The 27,447-nt window shown below is 39.5% G+C and overlaps 1 protein-coding gene across 1 annotated transcript; it reads right to left on the reverse strand.

Moving 5' to 3' along the window:
• Window positions 1-3,056: 3,056 nt before the first annotated feature.
• Window positions 3,057-27,447, reverse strand: GLO1 (glyoxalase I). Its single transcript, XM_002746507.5, has 6 exons — window positions 27,309-27,447; window positions 13,909-13,991; window positions 11,626-11,766; window positions 10,379-10,446; window positions 9,305-9,394; window positions 3,057-4,510 (listed from the first exon to the last, which is right to left on the reverse strand). Exons 1-6 carry the CDS (start codon window positions 27,390-27,392, stop codon window positions 4,422-4,424), a joined length of 555 nt encoding a protein of 184 aa, XP_002746553.1. The 5' UTR covers window positions 27,393-27,447; the 3' UTR covers window positions 3,057-4,421.

Below are 27,447 nucleotides of genomic sequence, written 5' to 3' on the forward strand. Positions count from 1 at the left end.
TTTGAGTTATCAGTAAAACACACCTGTTATGAATATGTATTTAAAGTTTCAGAATTATAACTCTTCACGAATCATAAACCAGTCTTTATTTAAAATATTGAAGTGTCAACATTACTCTTTGAAATTTTTCTTCTTCCATACATAAGTGCAAGCACCTGACTACTCCATTGTCTCCTAGTGAGTCTGTGAGCACTGAAATACTAAAATGCACAATTTTATTACCACCTGATTATATTTCTCCTTCATATTACCATAAAGGTATTGACTGAGCTTTCTTGATATGGTGTCAATAAGTAGGTTATATCATGTGAATGCCACTTCAGGATAGTGGGTGTGATAGATATTATGTTACAATGTTATTATAAACAGGGTGAGCTAAATCTAATATGATTGAGAACCACAATCTTGGACCTCAGCTCTGAGGGCAAGGAATGTTTCATTTCTTACAGCAGTCTGCACCCAATATCTCATTCTCAATATCTAATTTGACTCTGGGTGCAGTTTCTGTTTACATCCACCCAGAAGCACCTATTTGCTCCTCCATTCTGGCAGTCTCAATTCTGATTCACTGTCCACCACCATGCAGCCAACTTGGGTAAATATGATCCATCTAAGTCAGAGTCTTCCCACCCCCTTTGCCAGTGATTAGACAAGCAAGTGACCCAGTACAGGTTGAGATATGAGGGGAATTTTGCTGAGGAGCTCAGAGTAAGTTTTCTCACTCATTAAAGGCACATGAGGAATAAAAGATTATTTTCTTTCACTGGACATTTTTGTTAGTTCATTCTCACGCTGCTATAAAGACATACCTGTGACTGGGTAATTTATAAAGGAAAGAGGTTTAATTGACTCACAGTTCTGCAGGCTGGAAAAGTTTCAGGAAACCTACAATCATGGAAGGGGAAGCAAACACGTCGTTCTTCACAGGGTGGCAGGAAGGAGAAGGGGGAAGCCCCTTATCAAACCATCAGATCTCATGAGACTTACTGTCACGTGAATAGCACGGGGGAAACCACAACCATGATTCAATTACCTCCCACCGGGTCCTTCCAGCAACGTGGGGATCATGGGAACTACAATTCAAGATGAGATTTGGGTGGGAACACAGCCAAACTCTATTAACATTGTTGGTCTACACATGACACCTGGAATCATGGTAAGCATCTTTGATCGTATTATTGGTCCAGCGAGAAGAATGCTAAAAATGACAGGATGGGAAAGATGGAAAGAATCTGGGGTTCTTATTATCTCTGAACCTTCCACTACACCATTTTATTTATTTTTTGAGACAGAGTTTTGCTCTTGTTGTCCAGGCTGGAGTGCAATGGCGCGATCTTGGCTCACCTCCTGGGTTCAAGTGATTCTCCTGCCTCAGTCTCACAAGTAGCTGGGATTGCAAATGCCCACCACCATGCCTGGCTAATTTTGCATTTTTAGTAGAGGTGGGGTTTCATCATGTTGGTCAGGCTGGTCTCAAACTCCTGACCTTAAGTGATCCACCTGCCTCAGCCTCCCAAAGTGCTGGGATTACAGGAATGAGCCACTGTGCCTGGCTGACCAACCCATTTTAGAATCTCCTAAGTGCCTGCTACATCAGAAAGCTGGCTTTTTTTCTTATTGCCAATAGCAAGCACCCTTACTGATATAACACTCTTCATAAGCAGTTGTATGGCTGAGGATTATTTATATGTGTGTACTATGGACTGACTGTGTCCTGTGACTCCCTCCCATACCTATGTTTAAGGCTAATCCTCAATGTGATGGTGGTTGGAGGTGAGGGCTTTGGAAGGTTATGTCATGAGGGTAGAACCCTCATGAATGGAATTAGTGCCTCTTTAAGAGATGATTTCTCTTGCATGTGTGAGAACACAGTGAAAAGGTGCCTGTCTACAAATCAGGAAGTGGGTCCTCACCAGACACTGGATCTGCTGGTGCGTTGATCTTGGACTTCCCAGCCTCCAGAACTGTGAGTCATAGATGTTTGTTTATACCACCCAGTCTACGGCATTTTTGTTACAATTGCCTTAACTAAGACACACTCCATGCAATCCTGGTCAAAATACTGTGTAGGAAAGCCACAAGTGATTCCCTTTTAGCCATCTGCTCTTCATTCAAATCACCTGTACTGTAACAGTTCTAGCCTTAGTATGTAGGGCTCATGGGAGATGTTTTACATTGACCGTGATCATGGAAAATAAGAAAACTTACTTCTTGTGACCCACTCTGTACTTTCATACAACTTCTCAGGTAAGTGAATTTGGAAGTGAATTTTCTTTTCACTAACAAGGTGTAGTGTTATCTTATACAGTTGTCCTTTGGTATATGTGGAGGGTTGGTTCCAGGACTGCCCATGGATACCAAAATTTGTGCATACTTAAGTCCCACTGTGGGCATGTGAAAAGTCAGAGCTCTGTGTACTGTATTTTCAACCCATATTTGCATGACAAAAAATCCTTGTATATAAATAAACCAGTGGAGTTCAAACCCATGTTGTTCAAGGGCCAACTGCACATTAAAAAAAATGCATATAGGAATGAATTTAAAGAATGAGAAAGGGCTATCTTTTGACAAGTTTTACTAAGCAAAGGAGAAGGCTTCTTTCCCTGGAAATACAGCTTAAGTTACTGAATTTGTGAATGTATTAGCCCTCCTATTTGTCAGTTCTAGTATTCGACATGTGAAACTGGTCTTCGTAAGTTCCTTACTTGCCTTTTGAATTTGGCCTTTCTTCTGTCTGTACTTTCAATCCTCTATTCCTTATTCACTTTCTTCTTCCCACCCTTCCTTATCCAGACGCTACAGCTTACTTCTTGTACTTCATTTTAATAAAGTACATTATCTTGTTTATAGTTTTAATTTTTAAAAATTCTTATTGTGTCACCCAAATGCATACTTTTCATAAAGTATGTAGGGCTTTACAGGCTGTACAGAATCACATTTGTTCTCTGCTCAGAATGAGCCTACAGGCTTTTTCAACTCCTTTCAGTACTCCCTAAGGGCAGCTCTCTTTCTTTTTTAAAGAAAGAACATGATGGACAAAGGTTTACAAATTAGTCTTATTTGAAGTTTCATTTTATTTCAGTCTATAAGTATTGCTATTTGTTTAAAGCACTCCCAATAATCCATTTCACCCAAAAAGGACATGTAAAGTGCTTCCAGCAGTACAAGCACGGGTGGCACGACCTTTCCAAAGGTTTTCCACTAGAGTCTAGAGAAAATCTAAACATAGTCAACCACACACTGGATGTTTCCATTTTCTGTGCCATTAGAGAGTTTCAAAACTCACTTTGACTTTTAAAAAACCCATCAAATGTCAATCATGGCAGGGAAGACCACTGAGCTGATTTCTGATAACTAAGTTCTTACTGAACATAATTTATCAAATATGGCTACTGGCATCATGAAGACCTTGGGGTAGGAAGCCTCTTTATGAGAAATATAAACATCACTTATGTAAGAATCAGCGGGTGTCCCTAGAACAGTTTTGTACTAAAGAGTTGTAGTGTTTATTCCCTCACCATGGTACTCAGGCCCAAGAGCCAAGAGCACAAGGGGTCAAACTCACTGAACGTTTTTACAACAAGAAACCAGTGAAGGAGGTCTTGTGAGGTACTACAACTTTCAGGCACGGTCTAAATACTAAAACTGATGATGAAATCTTGAGGAGTTAAGCCGATTTATGCTATCTTAAATTATCCATGAACATTATTTCGCATGTCTAGCCTGCTTTCTTCCTCACATGATAGCTGCGGGGAGTAAATGAGATAAAGCTGCAGCCTAGCCCAGTGTCTGGGCACCGTATCATTTCCTTCCTCCTCCCCTTTCCCAAATAAATGAGGTCAGTCCTTGAACTTTAAATGTACTTTATAAATAAGAAGAAATTACTTTTTCTATCAGTATACTTGTCAGCATGATTCTGAATTGCTCTCAAGAGTACCTTCTCTTTTGTAAAATAAACACTTTGTACTTTACTGAAAGAACACTTTCAGTATTCTTTACTTTCCATAGTGAAAAAAGTTGTTTCTGAGGAATTGAAACCCCAGAAGATAACCACAACAAAAACATGTTAAATGTTTTTTTTTGAAAATGATAATTCAAAGGCAGACTTGAAGAGAAGTAATATTTAGGAGGCAGAAGAAGATAAATGTAGGCTCTGAAGGGAACTGTTCTAATTATTACCTAAAAAGTAAAGTCATACAACTATATCCAAGGACATAAGATAAAGCACTACTTGAAAACCAGAATGACTGAACAGTTAGGTGAAAAGAGCAGCTGAAATAGGAAGGGGAAATGGACTGAAGAATAATTTGAATTGGGACAGTGATCCATCAGTCCTAGATGCTTCTGCCTTCTGGTATGTAAATATCTTGAATCAAATGGTTTCATTTTTTCTGAAATCTCAAAGAAGAATTCTCACAGCACTAAATTATAGTTGCCATTTTGTTAGGATTCAAAATTTCAATCCAGTAGCCATCAGGATCTTGAATAAATGCCAGGCCTTTCATTTTACCTGTAAAATGAAATATTTTGTTATTGAAAAGACCAAAAAAGAAAACACCTTAAAAATGTTTTTCTTTCGAGACAGAGTCTTGCTCTGAATGTCAGGCTGGAGTGCATGGGACGATCACGGCCTAAGGCAGGCTTGACCTCTGGGCTCAAGTGATCCTCCTCCCTCAGCCTGCCAAGTAGTTGGGGCCACAGGCATGCACCAACAGGCCTGGCCAATCTTTTGATTCTGTAGAGGCAGGATCTCAATGTACTGCCCAGGCTGGTATCGAACTCCTGTCCTTAAGCAATCCTCCCGCCTTGCCTCCCGAAGTGCTGGGATAACAAGTACAAACCACTGTACCTGGCCTTAAAAACTTTTATTAATTAAAACTGTATTTTGCATTTTAATGAAGTGTATTACTTTGTTTAGCGTTTTAATTTTTTTAATTCTTATTGTCAGTGTCACCTAAATGCATACTTTTCATAATGACTAAAATGTTATCTTGCACACATTGTGAATACCAGCCCTCCTGAAATAAACTGTGGGATCTTTCAGGCGTCAGGCATTTGCCTCACCTGCATGATAACATGCTACTAGTTCAGTAGTTACAGAAATTGTCTTATTTTAAAGAAGAAAAAGAAAATAGGGAGGTGCTGAAGGAAGCTGGTAACATGTCTTACCCCCAGGAACAAAAGACCTAGATGCTTGGGTCATACAAACCCTCTTAAACACTATCCTAGGCAAGTCAAGCTCTTTGAGAGTCTTTCTCCCACAAATTCTTAACTGGGATTGAGAGTCTAGTATGTCAGAGCTATCTGCTTGACAAACAAGCAAACAGCTTGCTTGGAAACAAACACATTGCTTGGAAAAAATGTGGCCTTAGAAATTTATTTAGGGACCAATATGTTGAATTGGTTTGACTTTTATCTCTGGCTCCTTTCCCCAACATCAATCCTAGAGGAACACAGATGGAAAATGCAAAAAAACAAAAACAAAAACAAAAAACTAAAAAAAGAAACCCTGCTGATGATGGTGGGGGAGAAGAATGGGTGAGGATGGGGTAGGGTGACAGTTTTAACTTGGGCTGTGTGTGAGGTGGTAGTTCTGGCCTGGACCAGAAGGCAGTGCATAATGGCTGTGGGAGAATAAAGAGAGTTTTGCTCTTGCTCTTCCCTTATTGCCAAGTGTATCAGCACCTACCCTCTCGCTTGTTCAGTTGTTCTTAGCAGTAAACAAGGGCAGTGCAGGAGCCTTGTGCTTGTGAGAAACCGACAAAAATGGGTAGGGGCCGACTGATCTCCCCAGCCCTCTCTCCATACCCAGGGCTAAGGAATGACTCTATTGGAAGTGTCTCCTACTATTACTGCTTCCCTGTGGGACAAAGTGAGAAGATCCGATCTGAAAAGTTGTTTTGTGGAAGGTGAAATGTTTAAGTCTCATTTCTAGGTGCCTAGGGATTTCTGGCCTCGGCTTATCCAGCCCATCGTCCTGAGATCAAGTGGGTTGCTAAGGACAGGGATCTGGCCATTCTCCTATTCACACTGCTTGATGTGTTAGAATAACTAACAGCTGCAAGGGAAAAAAAGCTCAGAGGTCAACATAGAAAGAATTTGAGAAACATAACCATAAAAAAAACTCCAAGGCAATGGATTATAGATTCAAACAGAAGAAATATTAGAATAACGGACCAAGAACTATTTTTTTTTTTTCTGAAGACAAGGTCTTGCTCTGTCACTCATACTGGAATGAAGTACAGTGGTGTGATCACAGCTCATTGCAGCATCCAACTCCTGGGCTCAAGTGTTCTCCCACCTCAGCTGTGGAGTAGCTAGGCATGCAGACTACAGGCATGTGCCACCATGCTCCGATAATTTTAAAAAAAACCTTTTTGTAGAGACAAAGTCTTGCTGTTTCACCCAGGCTGGAATGCAATGGCACAATGACAGCTCACTGCAGCCTTCAACTGCTGGCCTCAAGTGATCCTCCCAATCTTCCTGCCTCAGCCTCCCAAAGTGCTGCAATTACAGGCCCAGCCCCAAGGACTATCTACACATGTAAAAGTAATGACCGGCCTGGTGTGGTGGTTCTCATCTGTAATCCTAACACTTTGGGAGGCTGAGGCAGAAGAATCACTTAAGTGCAGGAGTTTGAGACCAGCCTGAGATACATAATGGGACCCTGGTCTCTACAAAAAAAAAAAAAAAAAAAAAAAAATTAGCCATACATAGTGGCATTTGCCTATAGTCCCAGCTAATCAGGAGGCTGATGTGGATTATTGCTTGAGCCCAGGAGTTTGAGGTTGCAGTGAGCTATGATCACACCACTGCACTCCAGCCTGGGCAACAGGGCAAGACTCCATCTCAAAAAAAAAAAATAATAATAAGCAATATGAAATATTAACAATATGAAAAAAAGAACAAGAACATAATAAGGAAATTAAGCAAAAATTAGTGATCAAAATTATAACAGGTGTTTAAAAACAAAATAGATGAATTAAATATCAGAACAGACACATTTGGGAGAAAATTAGCTAACTGGTATTCCAGTTTGAGGAAATTTCCCAGAACACAGGCAAAGACAAAGAAATAATATAAAAAGCTTCTAGAACAAAACAGAAGAATATACAAAGGAATGGAGATTGACAGATTTTTCAACAGCAACATCATATGCAAAAAGAAAATGGAAGAGTATTTTTAAGATTGAAGGAAATTAAATGTAGGCTTTTCCTTAAAACTGTCCTTCACACATAAAGGCATTGTTCTCAGTTATACAGTCTCAAAAGTTTTGCCTTAAAAACCCTTTAAAAGGCCGTGCACCATGGCTCTTGCCTGGAATCCCAGCACATTGGGAGGTCGAGGTGGGCAGATCACCTGAGGTCAAACTTTAGAGACCAGCCTGACCAACATGGAGAAACCCCATCTCCACTAAAAATACAAAATTAGCCAGGCGTAATCCCAGGCATGGGATCCCATGCCTGTAATCCCAGCTACCCGGGAGGCTGAGGCAGGAGAATTGCTTGAACCCAGGAGGTGGAGGATGCAATGAGTCGAGATCACGCCATTGCACTCCAGCCTGGACAATAAGGGCAAAACTGTGTCTCAAAAACAAACAAACAAAACCCTTTAAAGACCATTTTGGTTGACGTATTTAGGGTGTAGGGGCTCACACCTATAATCCTAATGCTTTTGGAGGCCAAGGTGGGAGAATTGCTTGAGCTCAGGAGTTTGAGACAAGCCTGGGCAACATAGCAAGACCTTATCTCTACAAAAAAAATAAAACAATTAGCTGGGTGTGGTGGCATGTGCCTGTGGTCCTAGCTACTTAGGAGGAGGATTGCTTGAGCCTAGGAGTTCAAGGCTGCAGTGAGCTATGACAGTGCCACTGCAGCAACCCAGCCTGGATGTGAGTGAGATCCTGTCTCAAAGGAGATACTACAAGAGATATATGAAGAAAAGGTGATCAAACACCTTGATATATTTATTATTATCTTTAAAAAATAAAATTAATACTATCCCAGTCTAGGTAATAGTGACACAGTGAGGGTGGAGTAGAGCAAGTTCCTTTCTTTTTGGGGAGAAGATTTGGATATTAAATATTTTATTTTATTTTTTATTATTATTTTTTGAGACAGAGTCTTGCTCTGTCACCAGGTGCCAGGCTGGAATGCAGTGGTGTGATCTCGGCTCACTGCAACCTCCGCCTCCTGGGTTCAAGCAATTCTCCTGCGTCAGCCTCTCGAGTAGCTGGGACTACAGGTGCACATCACCACGCCCAGCTAATTTTGTATTTTTTAGTAGAGATGGGGTTTCACCATGTTGGCCAGGTTGGTCTTGATCTCTTGACCTCGTGATCCGCCTGCCTGCATTGGCCTCCCAAAGTGCTGGGATTACAGGCGTGAGCCATTGCACTGGCCGGATATTAAATATTTTAATTAAAAAAAAGATTAAAATGAAACAGTGAAATATTTCAAATTTTTAGATTGAGACTCTGAAATATTTAATATTTCAATTTTAATTTGAAATATTTCAGATAGAGATCTAAGTAAAATAATTACAATACATGTAATCCCAGCAAAATTCATACATATGCTATTTCAAAAAACCTACCTAAAACATAAGGACATACAAAGGTTGTAAAAGATGAAAAAGAAATACCATGTAATTATAAACTAAAGAATGCTGGTGTCGTTACATTAATATCAGATAAAATGGACTTTAAGAAACTGATTTTTGGGTAGAAAGATATACACTGAAATAGTGAAAGCTGGTGGCCAATGAAAGAAAGTGGCAGGTTTGGGGAGTGGGAGAGCCCAGGGTTTTGATGGCTCTCCCAGTTCTGTGTCTAGTCCCTTGGATACTCGGATAGTTTTCCAATTATTTCTCTTTTTTTTTTTTTTTTTTTTTTTGAGACGAAGTCTCACTCTGTCCCCAGGCTGGAGTGCAGTGGCACGATCTTTGCTCACCGCAACCTCTGCCCCCAGGTTCAAATGATTCTCCTGCCTCAGCCTCCTGAGCTGGGACTACAGGTGCCCACCACCACACCCAGCTAATTTTTGTATTTTTAGGAGAGATGGAGTTTTACCATGTCGGCCAGAATGGCTCTCTGAGATCAGGATCTGCCCATCTTGGCCTCCAAAAGTGCTGAGATTACAGGCGTGAGCCACTGTACCCAGCCTTTCTCTTTTTTAAAAATCTGGTTGAAGTGTAGACTTCTGTTACTTGTAGCCAAAAGGGTTTTACTACAACAGTGCCCTCTGTGGGTGCTTAGTAAATACTGACTAAAGACAGGCCTGAACACAGTAAGTAGTAGACTCACCATCATCAGGTTTCTTCACAAATTTGACTCCCAGTTCTTCAAACCTTTTGCAAGCACTGTGTACATCAGGAACAGCAATTCCAATGTGACCTTACATGATATCCCCCGAAAAAAGCAGAGAGAAGGAAGAAAGAATTACAACAGGGTGTCCAAGTATCACAAGTAGCTTCCAGAACAGACTTAGTCAGGTAGGTTCAAAATGTATAATACATTAAAAAACAAATAAAGGTCCAATGGGGTAGGTATAATAAGTTAATTAGTTGCCCTGAATTATAAATTATTTAAAATTAACCAGTATCAGCTCATACACAATCCAATTAGTTAAGAATAATCTACAACAGGCTGGGCGAGGTAGCTCATGCCTGTAATCCCAGCACTTTGGGAGGCAGAGGCGGGTAGGTCACAGGATCAAGAGATTGAGATCATCATGGCCAACATGGTGAAACCCTGTCTCTACTAAAAATACAAAAATTAGACGGGCATGGTGGCGCATGCCTGTAGTCCCATCTACTTGGGAGGCTGAGGCAGGAGAATCACTTGAACCTGGAAGGCAGAGGTTGCAGTGAGCCGAGATCACGCTACTGCACTCCAGCCTGGCGACAGAGCAAGATTCGCTCTCAAAAAAAGAAAAAAAGAGAGAATAATCAACACGAAAAAACAGTAATCATTTACTCATACTTAATAGGTTTGTGGTTGGCATTGACTGCAGCAGCCAGCTGAAGCCTGGAATACTGTCATTTTGATTGAGAGATAGGAGATAAGGCAGAAGTGTATGTGCTAGCACAAACTGCGATTAGTATAAACTATAGCTTTTTTTTTTTAAAGTCTACTGGAAATGAATTCTGAGACTTAAAAGTAAATCATCATGAGAGAGTAAATGTAATGTTTAGATTGAGACTCTGAAATTAACTCCTAAATAAGATTATTTGTGGAAAATAAAAATAATCATATTTCTAATAAATTGATCATACTTAATTAGGCCATTAATATTTTAGGTTTATTAAAATCAAAATTATATACATAAGACAAAATCACACAAACCTACATATATCACATACAAACAGGCAAACTCACCAAATCCTCGAGGGTCTGAATTGCCATTGTGGTAACTCTGGGTCTCATCATCTTCAGTGCCCCAATTGCTACAAAAGGAAAGAAAACATAGCTATAATGTCCTATGGAATAGATATTCTGAAAAGAAAGTAACATCTTTGAAATCTTACCATGTTTATATGCTACTTTACATAATTAGCCTAACCCCTCCTACAAAAATATTAAGTTTTCAACTATAGAAGGGGCAAATGGGCAAAGTATGATTTTAATTACACTATGGAGTCAGTAAATACAGGTACTAGATAAGAACAATAATGAGACTAATAATGCTCATGTGTTGTGGTAAGTACTATATATTTCATTTAAACCCTTAAAACAGCTCCATGGCCTAGATGTGAATATCTCCATTTTATTGATGAAACTGCCACTTACTTGTTTAGAGCCACAGACTCATATCTAAGTCTGCCTGATTCCAAAGCTTTATTTTGAATCTAGGGACACACAAAATCACACACTCTGAAACAAATGCTCTTTTGGTAGTTGTTAAAGTGTGCAGATAAACAACGTAAAGAAGTTGCTTACATTTTTAAATGCTCAAGTTATAAAAATACCAAATTTGAATGTTAATTATTATAAAATGGTTTGAAGAGTTTTTAAAGGAATGTATGATACCACATTTCTGGATCAAAAATGTAGTAAAATAATAAAAGAACAAAATTTTGGATGCTGGAAGACTAATTACAGTACCTAAACATTAGTTAGTGACAATATGGCAAATATCTTACAATTTCAGGGTCTTATATTCCGTATCTAAAAGACAAATGGGCCAGGTGTGGTAGCTCATACCTATAATCTCAGCAGTCTGGGAGGCCAAGGTGGGCAGACCACTTGAAGCCAAGAGTATGAGACAAGCCTGGGCAACATAGTGAGACTTTGCCTCTATGCCTCTACCAAAAACAAACAAAAAAAGTAAGCTGAGTGTGGAGGCACACACGTGTAGTCCAAGCTGCTGAGGAGGCTGAGGCAGGAAGATTGCCTAGAAGTAAACAGGCTTCAGAGAGCCTGTCTCTAAGAAAAGAATCTCATTTACTCAAGAACAATATAAAGATCAAAAGATGCATAAAAACACTTCAATATATTATTACAAATGTGAGGTGATTAGGCAGACCTGGTTTGAATTATACTAGTAAGTAAACAAAATGAAAAAGATTTTTAAAAACTACCTTAAAAAATCGAGAATATATACAAATATAGAAACTCATACTCACTGTGTCAGCTCAAGTGTAGCTTTTCTGGATAATGCCCAGGCTATTTTTTCATCTTTATCTTTAGGGATGTCATTTTTATCCTCGTAAGCCAAGAAATAGAGTGAAAATTTCATAGAAGGAAAATCACATTTTTGGATTAGCCTGCAATGAAAAAAAATCCTGAATCATTAACAACAGGAAAGGCTTACTCATACTAAAATCAACATAACTTAATATTCAAGTTTTACTAAAAAGAAGAGCTATATATAGTGAGTCTATTTGAATGGGATAAGCAGGAGAAAAAAAATCAGTGAAAAAGTATCATTTAAAAAATACATCTGTAAATATTTGAAATAAAAAAACTAAAAACTTCAGTAATTCATAAGTTCTTTAAATATAATAAAATTTAGCTGAAATTACGGTACTTGTTTACATATAGAAACAGCTATCTCCAAAAGAGAATTTTGTTTATTTGTAGTGAAAAAATATAAAGGGCCTTGATATTTCATATACATACACACATACAAACACATTTATAAATATGCCATTCATAAACACATTTATTGAGTTCTTACTATGCCAAAACATCTAGGAAACGAAGTTAAGGATAGGTGGTAAGAAAGCAGGAAGAAGAACAGACTAATATCACAGAAGACGTGAATGTCAATGGTAAGGTGGCTAACGGTATCAGATACTACAGAAAGGTCAAACAGTATTAAGCCTGAGAAAAGGTCATGAGATATGGAAAGTTCCCGTGAGAGCAATGTCAGCAGCATGGGGAAGCATAAGCTGGCCTGTGTTGTACTGGGGAGAGAGAATGGCAGGTGAGCAGGTAAAACAGCAGCAAGCATGGTTGGTGACAGTGGGGAGATGGGCAAGGGAGCAGAGTGCAAGAAATATTCCAGAACAGAGAAGACTCAAGCTTCTCTGAGGGGAAAGAGATCGTAGAAAAGAAGAGACTGATATGAGAGAAAAAGTGAATGAATTATGAATCCTGAGGTTTTAAAAAAGATAACCAAAGTAATTAACTTTAAGTGACTTTAAATGGTGTAGGATTATTCTGCAAGGAGCCAGGTGGAATGAGAATGCATAAAATATGATTTTCTTCAGATTATTCAGAATTAAATGCTCAAAGATGACCTTGTTCATAATCAATAAGAGCAAAGGGCTGAAACATATAACAAATGGAAAGTTTCTAGAGTTCTGCTTCAAATCTTTTATTTCATGATCACTGCTATATAATATGCCTTGGCCCACTTAGATCCATGCATTGACTTATCACAAATAAGATTTACTCTAATATGTTTATAATAAAGTATGAAACACCTCAAATACTCCAATTATGAAAAACAATCTCTGCATCTAGTAAAGCAGACTACACAACCTTATGGACCAATCGGATGGGACTGAAGGAAATGGAAGTGTTGCAACTGGCTTTTCTCAGCTGTGCCTATCTTCCAGTTTACTGTCAACTTGTACCTTATTTGGGGACCTGAACACAAAGTCAGCATTAGAGCAGATCAGACGATGAATGAAAAAAAAATCACAAGAAACTGAACAGCAGTTAACTCTAAGAGAAGAACTTGGGGAGGGAAGCCATCACTTTTCATTGTGTATTTTCCTGAACTGGTCAAATTTTCTCAATACAGACATGTATCACTTCAATCTTTCTCTCAATGTGAAGGAAGTTATCTAGGCACTAAATTTGAAGATTATTTCATTATTCACATATCTATATGATCAAAAACAAACAAAATGCTCATATAACTAAGGGAAATGAATCAACAATATAACAACATTATTTCTCAATACACCTCAATAAAGCTGGAGAAAAAAAGGAAAACAAACAAATCAATATGCTTTAGGATTGCAAGATCAGTGGATATTAACTGTTCAGCAAAAGAAAACACAGCCTAGAAAAATAGAACAGATGGTCACTTTTTAAGTAAACTCATTCGCTTTCTGAGTAATAAGTCCTTATTATCTATAACTTTTCTGAAGTAAACAAGAGGCTAAAAGTGGCCAGACCATCAAAAGGGGTCTAAACATGTTAAGGATTTAGCTGGGCGCTCTCAGAAGGGAGATTGGAGAAAATCCAAGTATTTGTGTCTTGTTTTGCCCTTTGAGGCTGGCTGGGATAGAGAAGAAAAATAAGGGAGAAGCCCTGCCTCATCAGGCCTAATCACAGACTCCTGGCCAAAGAACTTTTGTTACTTCTGAAACCAACTTTAAGAGGTGTCTGAAAACATTCTCTACATTTGCAAAGCTATATATTTAAATATTCAGGTGCCAATAAGTACTTACGTCATTCCAAGAACTCTAGTATAAAAATCCAGCGACTTCTTAGGATCCTTGACTCGTAGCATGGTCTGCTGCAATAGGAAATCCTAAGGAAAAATATTTAAGCGTCTTTAACTTTTACCATGTATTACCAACGTTAATTGTGCTTTCTGTAACAAGATACAAAAACAGTCCACCATTACAACCCAATTGTTAACCTACCACCTGCAACTTGCTAGGGCTCTCTGCCAAGTGGTATTTTCTGGTTGCAGGCCCCTGTGTGGGGCAAGTCCAAAGTGTCAGAAAGTTTCTACCCCAGGACACCTTCAACCAATGGTGGATAAAAATCCTGGCATCCTTGTCCCTTGGTGGGACAATTCGGAGGCAAGTACCACCAAGTCCCTCAGAGAATCCCCAGCAGGACTGAACCTCAGTTGCCCACAGTGGTAACCCACTTGTGTACACCTATTACCACCCTCTCCCCAACTCCACAGAGCTTTCTGTGACCACCTCTCAGAAAACTACTGAAAACCACAACTATCTCTCTAGTCTGCTTTGGGGCTACCCAAACTAAGACACTGATTTTACACATAAAGAGTTTGTTCACTGTAATATTTATAAATGCCCTTTCAGAACCATTTACTGGTAACCGTGCAAATTAGCAAAGAGTTATTCACAAGATCCTAGACTCCTAAATAACTAAAAGGGTAAAAAGTTACTGTTGCTAACACCTTTGGGAAACTGTTCAACTAACTTACCAGGAACCAGAGGGCTTGACTGAGAAAAGGGTAGAAAGTATGTAAATTCATGGGGTTAAGATTATCAATAGCATTAATAATCCTACTTAGGACTTAACTAGGTAGAATAACTCTGTGAGGTATTACTGTCGATAGATATTCGTACCCTGTTTTACAGATGAGAAGCTGACGCTGAGTGAGTAACTGTCCAAGGCCTCTAAGTTTTGGTCTCCCTTTGCTGTTGGTATGCACCTTCCAGACCATGAGTCTGTGAACCTCACTGGTGCTTCCTAACAGATTTTTCTGTTATACCCATGGCTTGACAAAACAGGCCTGAAAATTCTGACCACTTCGTTTGCATGGCATCTTTCTCCTATATACCTTATATCATATAAAATACAAAATATAATTCATTGAGCATCATTAGGAAATTACATTTTTCCCTTTTGCTAAATTTTAGATAACTGAAATATACTCTTAAGCATTAAAATTCTCACTTAAAACAACACTAGCCTAAAAACTACTTTATCTTCTTAAAACTGATCTTTTTTTTTTTCTTCTCTTTCTTTTTTTTTGTTTTTTGAGACCGAATTTCGCTCTTGTTACCCAGGCTGGAGTGCAATGGCGCGATCTCGGCTCACCGCGATCTCGGCTCACCGCAATCTCTGCCTCCTGGGTTCAGGCAATTCTCCTGCCTCAGCCTCTGAGTAGCTGGGATTACAGGCACGCACCACCATGCCCAGCTAATTTTTTGTATATTAATAGAGACGGGGTTTCACCATGTCAACCAGGATGGTCTTGATCTCTTGACCTCGTGATCCACCCGCCTCGGCCTCCTAAAGTGCTGGGATTACAGGCGTGAGCCACCACGCCCGGCTAAAACTGATCTTAATGAATATAATAATTAAATTCTTTATTCACGATTATCAGTCACATGCCAGGCAGGTTACATGTTTCTAGAACATTTGTGTTACTTTTCTCAGTCAGATGCTACAGTCCTAAAGGTCTCAGTTTTATCAAGCAGCTGAGAAAGAGAAAAGTAAGTGCACATCCAAGTGCTGGCCTGGTACTCCCAGCTGGGCCTTGGTTTTCTCCTGTTGAACATACATAAAGTCATTCTGTGGCTGCCATGAAGTGATACCAAAATTAAAAAAAAAAAAAAAATCTTAAAGCAGCAAGACCATGTCCACTTCACTTTCTGGTCTAAGCATATATTAAAACAAGGCACTGTGAACACTATAAAAATAACAAACATCCTTTTTTTCCCAGCTAATATGAGTGGTAGCTGCTTCTCTATTGGTTACAATGTTTGCTTGAGGAAGCCACCTGCAGGACAATGCCTTAAGTATGATCTTTCAGGCCTGATCACACACAATCACACAAACTTTAGCTGGCAAGCCTCATGGTGGGGAAGCTGTCCTCCCAGCACTGGTGCTCAGCCAGTACACTGCAGTTTCTGGAGGGAGGTCATCCATCTTGTCATCTTTACGACAACCCCATGAGATGCATATTATTATCATCCCCATTTTACTGCTGAGAAAGTAAGTGGCAGAGAAAAAATTCCGGCCCAAGCAATCTGATTCCAAAGTCTTTGCTTTTAACCACTAGTTTCCTCTAACAACAAAGAATCGTTAGATAGTGTGACACAGGCATAATAGATTATGAAAAACATTTAAAATGCTGCTTAGAGGTATATTAAATGGCATGGAGATATATACAGACGGTATATTAAATCTAATGGCATGGGAATTTACACAACAGTATACTGAACTTTAAAAAACAATATATATACACACACATGCATATGAAAATACCACTTAATATGCTATTGAGATTAATTATATCTTAAAATTAATGTTACAGCCTTTATTATTAAGAGAGCTATGTACTATATCTGCTTAAATACATACACATAAAATATTAACTTTAAAAAGTCTATACATGACAAAAAAGTAAGATATAGTTAGTGAATTTATCTATAAAATAGAGGCTTAGGAATCTTTTGCTACAATTTGTTATATGGATGATATAAAAACAAGTGGGGCTTATTTTTTATAAAATGATCAAGTTATTCTATGCTCAGATAACAGAGTTTTATTTTTTTCACCAAAAGATTCTGTTAACTCCCTGTATCTCTTGCATGATCTTGAGAAAAAGTTCCTGTTTTAAAAAATTCCTAAAAATTATTGCTGTGCATTATGATTCTAAAATGTTGTTTAAAATACATGTATCTCCTGTTTTAAAAAGTAAGACTTATGTTATGCTCGTGTCTTGTCTCACCTGACAATCCTTAACTTTATGTTTCCCTTATCATGCTCTAAATTTAGAACAATAAAAATAAGGCCAGGCGCGGTGGCTCACGCCTGTAATCCAGCACTTTGGGAGGCCGAGGCGGGTGGATCACGAGGTCAAGAGATCGAGACCATCCTGGTTAACATGGTGAAACCCCGTCTCTACTAAAAATACAAAAAATTAGACGGGCACGGTGGTGCGTATCTGTAATCCCAGCTACTCAGGAGGCTGAGGCAGGAGAATTGCCTGAACCCAGGAGGCGGAGGTTGCGGTGAGCCGAGATCGCGCCATTGCACTCCAGCCTGGGTAATGAGAGCGAAACTCTGTCTCAAAAAAAAAAAAAAAAAAAAAAAAGAACAATAAAAATAAGACATCTTTTATGCCTAAACTATCTTTGGTTTTACTGGGATGGATACTAGATGACAAAGATTTACTCCTGTGTCTTATCAAAAGGTGGGACAATAGACATAATAAGGGATTTTTGGGGGGTGGAGTTGGGGAAGTGTCATTCTCCAAATTTAATTAACGAAAGGACTATGAGAAAACTTTAAAGGTACAATTGAGGATGTTTCTAGTGCCTGTCCTACATGCCTACAATACGATCCTTACAAAACTGTAAAAATGAAGCAGGGATGTGAACCTGAGGATTAAGGCCCCTTTAAGCACCAGTAAATGGATTTTTTTGGTATAAGGGATGAGAATAGGGTAGAGCTTCATTTTTAACCTAAGGATGTCCAATTGTGTCAGCACCATTTGTTGAGGTTACCCTTCCTCCAGTTAATTGCTTTTTCATCTTTGTCAAAAAGCTGTTGGGCATACTAGTGTGGGTGTATTTTGGGGTTCTCTGTTTCAATGTTCTATATATCTATCTCTCTGCCAATACCTCCGATTAGTGATTACTGTAGCTATGTAAGTCTTAAAATCAGGTAGACAAATTCTTCCCGTTTTATTCTTTCCCAAAATTGTTATTATTATTTTTTTTTTGCCTCTCAATCCTTAACCCTGTCTCTATCTAAAAAAAAAGTTTGATAAGGAGTGTGTTAAATATGTATATTGATTTGGGGAGAAACGACATCTTTACTATGCTGAGTCTTACAATCATGTACACAATAGATCTCTCCATTTACTTACATCTATGGCTTCTTGCATCACCATTGCTGCTTTCAGTAAACGTTTATTAGATTTACATCTAAGTATTTCTTTTTATTGGGCAATTGTAGATGGTACTGTATTCTTTAATTTTTGGTGACTGTGTGTTCTTTGCTATTATATAGAAATGTGACTGATGGCCGGGCTCGGTGGCTCAAGCTTGTAATCCCAGCACTTTGGGAGGCCGAGGCGGGTGGATCACGAGGTCAAGACATTGAGACCATCCTGGTCAACATGGTGAAACCCCATCTCTACTAAAAATACAAAAAAAATTAGCTGGGCATGGTGGCGCGTGCCTGTAATCCCAGCTACTAGGAGGCTGAGGCAGGAGAATTGCTTAAACCCAGGAGGCGGAGGTTGCGGTGAGCCGAGATTGCGCCATTGCACTCCAGCCTGGGTAACAAGAGTGAAATTCCGTCTCAAAAAAAAAAAAAAGAAATGTGATTGATTTCTGTGACTGTGTATTTTACAACCTGCAACCTTGCTGAACTCACTTATGAATTCTGGGAGCTTCCTATAAATTACTTATTATTCCCTATGTAGACAGTCATGTCATCTTCAAATAAGGACAGTTTGATTTATTCCTTTCCAACCTATATGTCTCTTATTTCCTTTTCTTGACTTACTGCACTGGCTAGAACTTTCAGCACTTTGTCAAATAAGAGTCATAACAGCAGACATCCTTGTCTTATTACCAAAATTAGGGAGAAAGCATCACCATTGAGTGTAATACTAGCTCTAACTTTTTAAGAGAAGCATTCATCAAGTTAAAGAAATGCCCTTCTATTCCTTTCTAAACTTAAAAAAATAATGAATGAGTCCTGAACTTTGTCAAGGCTTTTCTATACCAACTGATACGATCATGTGATTCTTCTTTACCCTCTTAATAGAGTGGATTATACGGACTGATTTCTGTATTCTGAACCAGGTCAAGATGTAGAATTCTTTCTCTATATATTGTTGAATTCTGTTTATTTTAAGGGGTTTTCCATTGATATTCATTAGAGATATTGGTATGTAGTTTTCTCTTCTTGTACTGTCTTCATTTGTTTTTGGTATCAGGGTAATATTAGCTTTATAAAATGAATTGAGAAGTGTTCTCTCCTCTTCAGTTTTCTGGAAGGGATTGTGTATATCTGATGTTAATTCTTCTTTTACATTTGGTAGAATTCTCCAGTGAAATCACCTGGGTCTGGAGAGCTCTTCTTTGGAAGTTTGTTAATCATACATTCAATTGCCTTAAGTTATAGGACTCGGCCAGGTGTGGAGGTTCACGCCTGTAATCCCTGCACTTTGGGAGGCCAAAGTGGGTGGATCATCTGAGGTCAGGTGTTTGAGAACAGCCTGGCCAACATAATAAAACCTCGTCTCTATTAAAAATACAAAAAAAGTAGCTGGGTGTGGTGATGTGTGCCTGTAATCCCAGCTACTCAGGAGGCTGAGGCAGGAGAATTGCTTGAACCCAGGAGGCAGAGGTTGCAGTGAGCCGACATTGTGCCACTGCACTCCAGCCTGGGCAACAAGAGCAAAAACTCCATCTCAAAAAAAAAAAAAAAAGGAAAGAAAAAAAGTTATAGGACTCATCGTATTAGTTCATATTGGGTGAGCTGTGGTAGTTTTTCAAGAAATTTGTCCTATTCAAGTTGTCAAATTTATGTATACAAAGTTTTTAATATTTCTTATGTCAGAAAGTTCTGTGGTGTATCCCCTATTTCATTCCTGGTATTGGTAGTTTGTGTCTTCTTTTGTTCATTGTCAGTCTTGCTACAGGTTTGTCAATTCTACTGATCTTTTCAAAGAACCAGTTCTGTTTCACTGATTTTAATTTTATTAATTTCTGCTCTTATTTCCTTCCTTTGGGTTTATTTTGCTCTTCTTTTTCTAGTTTCTTAGGAGGAAGCTTCAGTTATTAATCTGAGACCTTTCTTCTTTTATAATGTATGCATGTATAATGTAAATTTCCCAAGATTTCCTTTTTGATCCATGGATTATTTACTTAGAAGTGTGCTATTTAGTTTCCCAGTGCTTAAAGATTTTCCTGTTAGGTTTCTGCTACTGATTTTTAGTTTGATTCCATTGTGGCTGAAGAATACATGATTCAATTCTTTTAAATTTGCTGAAGTTGGCTTTAGGACCCAGGTCATGGTCTACTTTAGTATATGTTGTTTAGACACCTGAAAAAAAGGGGAATTCTGTTGTTGTTGCTGGGTGGAACATTCTATAAATACCAATTAAATCTTATTTGTTGATGATGTTGTTGAGTTCTTCTGTTTCCTTATTAATTTTCTGTCTAGTTCTATCAACTGTTGAAAGAGGAGTGTGGTTGGGCATTGCGGCTCATGCTTGTAATCCCAGGACTTTGGGAGGTTGAGGTGGGTGGACTGCTTGAGCCTAGGAGTTCAAGACCAGCCTGGGCAATATAGTGAGACTCCATTTCTACAAAAAATACAAAAATTAGCTGGGTATGGTGGTTCACACACATAGTCCCAGCTCCTTAGGAGGCTCAGGTAGGAGGAGCCCTTGAACCTTGGAAGCAGAGGTTGTAGTGAGCCGAATGCACCACTGCACTCCAGCCTGGGTGACGGGAGTGACACCCTGTCTCGAAAAAAAAAGAAAGAGTAGTGTTGAAGTCTCCAACTATAATTTTAGATTTTTCTGATTCTCCTTTACATTATATCAGTTTTGCTTTATGTGTTTCATAGCTGTGTTGTTTAGTAACATACATTTATGATTGCTACGTCTTCTTGGTCAATCACAACTCTTCTAACACCATATAATGTACTTCTTATCTCTGGTAATTTTCTTTGCTCCAAAGTCTACTTTATCTGATATCAAGACAGCCACTCCTGCTTTCTTTTGATGAGTATCTGAATGATGCATCTTTTCTATCCTTTCACTTCTAACTTGTCTCTATCATAGTGAGTTTCATGTAGACAGCATACAGCTCGGGTATGTTTTTTAATCCACTCTATCAATCACTGTCTCTTAATTAACATATTTATATCTACTGTAATTACTGCAATGTTAGGGCTTAAGTTGGCCATTTTATTCATGTTTGTTTTCTGTTTGTTCTTTCTTTTTTAATGTTTTCTTTCTTTTTTTTGCCTTTCTCTGGGTCACTGGAACATTTCTAAAATTCAATTTTGATTTAACTATAGTGTTTTTGTATGTATCTCTTTGCTTTTTAGTGGTGCCTTTAGGTGTTACAACATATGTATATACATATGGTATATATATACGTATACACATATACATAGACATACACATATGTCCATACATATATACATGTGTATATCTATATACACACACATAACTTATCATAGTCATTTGGTGACATCATTTTATTAGTTTGAACAAGGTACAGAAACCTCATGTCTCTTTATAGCCATGTACCCTCTCCCACTTACAATTGTCTTAAATATTTCCACTGCTGGGTTGTGATAGAATTTTAGGTTCTTCATGTGTCTCCACTAGATATGTCAAGAGGAGAAAGCCTGGCAGGATGAAAGTCCTGGCTCCTTACTCAGTCTTCCCCAGAATCAATTTGGCAAGGGAAGGCTGGGCAGCTCATTACATCTTGTTGGGTGAAAATCTAGGCTCCCCCCTCAGTTTTTGCTGGCATGGGTGGGACTAAGGCCACAGTTTTTTCTATGGTGTTTAGTTGGAGTAGAGCAGTTATTGTTTATAAGTTTTCTGTCTTGCCAGGAAATACTGCCCATTTCCAGGTCCTGTGGCTAGGGAGCAGGCTTTCATTAGGCTTTTTTTGGTCTGTGTCCATTGGCATTTCCAGGTTGCTAGCATCTTCCACTTCAAGTCTGGGCTGTATGAGGCCAAAAGAAAACTTAGGAAACTCATCACCATGTTGCTCCTAGGGTCTCAAGGTCCTTAGCCAGTCTACCTTCTTCTCACCACCTTTCATCGTCTTCCAATGTCTGTGTTATATATCATGTCCAGAGTTTTTTAGTTGTACTGAGCAAGAGGAATAAGGAAAAGCATGTCTATTTCATTTTGCCAGAAGCAGAGTCTCTAAATGAATTTATTACAATTGCCTTCCACAGTGGGATATGAATGTGTTTGGTTACTATATGTCTATTCTCAAGATGAATCAAAACTGGTCAAAAAGCCACAACAATGATAAAAAACATTGTTTGACGTTGTGTTTTCTACCTAGGAAATCTCAAGTTCTCTTCTAGTGATAAAGATTCTTATTTCTCTAGGAGTATTACTCAAGAGCTTTGTAAGAGGTTACATCTTACTCAAAGTTAAAAACTTCATTGCCTTGTATCTTAGTCCATTTATGCTGCTGTAACTAAATTCCATAAACTGGGTGGCTTATAAACAACAAGCATTTATTTCTCATAGGTTTGAAGGCTAGACCAAGATCAAGGCACTTGCAGATTTAGTGTCTGTCATCATAGATGGTATTTTTGCACTGTGACTTCACATGGCAGAAGAGCTTGATCATTCTTTACAGTTTCTTTTCTAGGGTACTAATCCTAATCATGAAGACTTTGTCCTCGTGTCCTACCTAATCACTTTCAAAAAGGCCCCACCTCTTAATACCATTGCCTCAGGGATTAGGATTTCAACATAGGAATTTTGAGGGGACACAAACATTCAGGGCATAGCACCACTATTACCTTCAGTCTTCAGAAAGGAGAAATTCCACACTTGCATTAGCCACATTTTCAGAAATTAAAAAATTTCTCTGGTTTAAAAAGCATTGGGTTTTGGCCTTAATAAGACTGACCCAATTCCCTTTAGAAACCATCTACTTTGTCTCTCAAAGAACTTTTAAAGGTGTTACATTGCCCCCAACAAAAAGTTTTCTTAAAACTCAATTAAACATCCAGACTTATAAGACAACCATAGCCATAGGCCATACAGGGTGCCAGTTTACTCAAAAGGGTATCAGTTAGGAAAGAAGTATCAGGTGTTCCTCTTCGGTGGGAGTCCTTACAGGAGTCTATGCAGATCAGGTATAGGGAGAAGATTCACATTGGGTATAAATGAGAATCACCCTAAGGCAGAAGGTCCCATGTACCACAGGAACCAATATCTCTAGTAGCAACTCCATAGGCTCAGCTTCCAGAATCACCACAAGGGACAGTTATAAAAGGCCGGGTGCAGTGGCTCATGCCTATAATCTCAATACTTTGGGAGGCCAAGGCAGGCGGATCATGAGGTCAAGAGATCAAGACCATCCTGGTCAACGTGGTAAAACCCCATCTCTAATAAAACAAAAATTAGCTGGGCATGGTGGTGCGCACCTGTAGTGCCAGCTACTTGGGAGGCTGAGGCAGGAGAATCAGTTGAACCTGGGAAGCAGAGGTTACCGTGAGCCGAGATCACGCCACTGCACCACTCCAGCCTAGCGACAGAGTGAGACTCTGTCTCAAAAAAAAAAAAAAAAAATTCACTACATGCAATGAAGTCTAAAGCTATGGCTTCCTGTCAAGTATTGACAATTCTCCCTCTCCAGATGCAATTTACCAATTGAGTTGTTTTTACCATAAGCAATAAACACATTTTTTCATTGTTTCTTGGAAAACTAGGGAGTTAAAAAGTCAAATTTTCATAAAAGGTGAAAGGGTTTGTTAACTCTTTATTACTAGGTGTCATTTCTCCCACAAAACAAAAATGAACGAAGTTGTTCTCCAGACTTTTAAAAGTGAGCTTTTCAACTGCTTTCAGTATATCTTGAGGTAAGCAAGAAGTCCTCACTACTTCCTGCCTAGATGATCATCTCTTTGCTTTTCATAGGCTTATCTACATGCAATTTGGAGTCATCTTTCTATAAAGAAAACCGTATCATGTCTTTTCTGGGTAAAAATCAATACCTCAGTGGTTCCTCAACATGTTTGAGAGACAGTCCCCAAAGCAGGCACATACGTACCTGTATACTTCTCTAACACCAGCAGTTATCACCACTCCCCCCAACTGGTCATCTCAAACATTTTCCATTTCATAGCCTTATCATTTAAATAGAAATCATTACAGGGTGGGAAAAACAAATGAATATAATGGGAGTTCTGATATTTTATTTGAGCTCCCCAATGATTGTTTTGCTCACCCTTCTCTCAAGTCCCCCTGCTTATAACTTCATTCACTGTGTTACCTGTGACTCCCTGCCTCCGTTCTCTGATGCCATCATGCCTTTATATATATTATAATTCTCTATGCCCAGATAGAATAGTGCCTAGAATAGTCACCCATTTATCTGGCCGCTGTCCTTCTTCCTCCTTTCCATTCCCTATTCTCCCTTCTTCTGCATTCAACTCTACCAGCTACCTCAATGGGACAGGGGCCCCATCATTCATACATATATATACATATATGTGGAATGATGTGAAAGCGGACATTGGTAGTGGTGGTAGAAATAATGGCAACACTGAGGACACTGTCTACTGTATCAGTGGATGCAGATACAGAGAGTAAAAAATAAAAGATCTCCAGGAGATCACCATTTGGAAGGAGAATCTGACCTTTCGAAGAAAGTCAGCCAAGAAAGATGCCCAAAATGTGCTATAGCCATACATTCTTTGGACTTAATGAAGATGCAAATGATCAAAAACCAAGTTAACTCTGTGCCACTGCTACTCTCATCACTTAACTTACCTTCCGGAAGAGCTTTATAAATGGCCTAATCACCTCCAGACTTGGACCCCTCCAATCTACTTTATAGAATGCTTCAAAATCCTGACTCATTCCCCAGTATCTATAGAAAATCTAAATTCCTTAGATGTGATGCCCAAAGCTGTCTCCATGATCTGGCCCCAACCTACCATAGCCTTTCCCACCGCTGCCTAGATAACCTGAACCGCAACCAATAACGTAACAACTGCAACCATAACACCAATAACCCTCCAGGACCTGCCCTGCATTGCAATTCTGCCATCCGAAAACCACATTTTTCCTGAAATACAACCCTGAATTGTCTGTATCACTCTTCATAGTTTAGAGAACATAATACATGTCATTTTTATCCTCATAGCTGCTCTCTAAGATATCCTTATGCTTCCTTCTACAAACTCAGCCCAACTGCCCTGCCAAGGTCACTGCAGCCAATGACAGAAGTGGGGATTCAAATGCAGGTCTTCAGCTCCAAATACCCTGTGCATACACCATACCACTGACGCTACCTTTAAAAACCTCTACCTCTTCTGTGCTCCCAGGGTGATTTATAATTTCAATAGCACACTAATCCCAGGTCCACTGTGTATTAGAGTTGATTTAAGCAGGTGAAGGGAGGGGACCTCATCTTGCTTATCCCAGTATCCCCAAAGTACTTACCATCTTCTTTACATATAGTGTAAATGTATCAAGTGATCAAACTGAATTTAATTCATTTAGAGTTTTTTTTTTTTTTTTTTTAATTCAGAGTCTCACTTTGTTGCCCAGGCTGGAGTGCAGTGGCATGATCTTGGCTCCCTGCAACCTCTGCCTCCTGGGTTCAAGTGATTCTCCTGCCTAAGCCTCCAGAGTAGCTGGGATTACAGGCACCTGCCACTACACCTGGCTAATTTTTGTATTTTCAGTAAAGATGGAGTTTCGTCACATTGGCCAGGCTGGTCTTGAACTTCTGACCTCAGGTGATCCACCTGCTCTGGCCTCCCAAAGTGCTGGGATTACTGGCGTGAGCCACCACACCCAGTCTTCACTGAGATTTTTTATTTTCCTTCATGGGAAACTCCAAAATTACTGCTGGAGTCAGCACCCCCAAAGCAGAACAGGGTGGAGGCTGAAGTGTGGGCTCCTCCCTGCGTGAATCACTCAACACCTCTATGTGCCTGAGTGTCCTTATTTGTAAAACAGAGATCATAATTATGCTTTCTTCATAATATAAATTGAGTCAATAGGGTTGTTGTTAGGATTTAACAATGTACTTAAAATACCAAGCCGGGGCCTGCCACATAGATACCAGCTATTACTATGCATTCCATTTTATGTCTCCACGTGGTATTTTCTGTGGTCAAAAATTACTGATCTCAAAAATTAATTACTCCAAATCATCAAGAGAAATTTAGATACTATAGAATGTAAATTAAGATGCAAGGACATTTGCTTAGTATATTTTATACAAGTTTCCCAGGAATCTTTCTTGTTTATTTGAAATAACCCATTACATAAAATTCCCAGGTATCTAAGAAATTATTTTACACTGAGTGACTCAATTTATATTATATGAAATAAGCAGGTATTAATATTAAGGTATATACAAGTGGGATGAGGTGACAGGGATTTTTTTTTTTACCTTCCCCCCTTAATTTTGCAATGACTAACATTTTTCCTAAACCAAGTACCAGGTGCTAGTCAAAGTTTTAGCAATGAGAGGTGTCTGACTCTTTGCCCTGAAGGTAAAGAACAAGCAGGGACCCGAGTCATGGACCACTTATCCACCTACCCCTTTTAGAGGTCTGCAGGGAACACACATTCAATCTTCAAGGAATTTACACATGATGCTGTCAAATGAATAAATACAAAGGCATTTACAGACACTGATTTCACTGGAATAAACAGCGGTTACTGGGTCTGATCTTAATGCAACCGAGACACCACACCTGAGTGAGTTACTGTTACTCAGTAAAGACACGTTCGGTAAGTGAAAGCCTTCATATGCAAACAGGTCATTTCTCTTCCTGGGCTATTATTGCAGAACGAGAGGGTAAGAGAAGGAATTTCTAAGATTCCTTTCAGATCCAGACTCTATGATTCTGTACTCTCTCCTGGGCCCCACGAAGGCAAGGAAGGCAAGGAAGGCAAGGGCGGCAGTGAGCAACAGCAAAGGCCAAGCGAGCAAATGTGAAATTCTGGGCGCGGTTAAACTTAGATCAAATCAGTTTGCAGGAGTTAAGACTGGAGTCAGGGCGGTAAGGAAAAACAAGGCTGAGCAGGGCTGGCACAGGGCAGGGACCTTTGAACCTCTTTCTGGGAGTTTTGAAACCGCTGTTGTGGGCCTTGGCGATTGATTTGGGAAACCTGACCCTGGGTTGGCCTGGCGTCGCAATGTAAGTTAATTCAAAACAAGGTCGCAGTCTTTGAAACTGGCTGAGGCAACGGATCCCCTCCACACTTCGCCGGCCCCACGGATCCCCCCATCGAACACCATTATCCCTCTTCCCAGCACACTCCCGTCCGCCTGACGCCGGCGGACCTGCAGCGGCGGCGGGATGGAGGTGGATAGAATGCGGCCCAGTCCCGGCCCAGCGGAGTTCGGGGAGCCGTTCCCTTCCGTCCTGTGCCCACCTTGGTACTGGGGTCCGCGTCGGAGCAGCAACTGAGAGCGGCCTCGTCGGTGAGGCCGCCGGACGCGGGCTGCGGTTCTGCCATGGCTGCGCTGCAGTATCACAAACTACCCGACCCAAAGAATGGAGCAGCTACCCAC

Source organism: Callithrix jacchus, chromosome 4, assembly GCF_049354715.1.
Source record: "Callithrix jacchus isolate 240 chromosome 4, calJac240_pri, whole genome shotgun sequence".
NCBI lineage: Eukaryota > Metazoa > Chordata > Mammalia > Primates > Cebidae > Callithrix > Callithrix jacchus.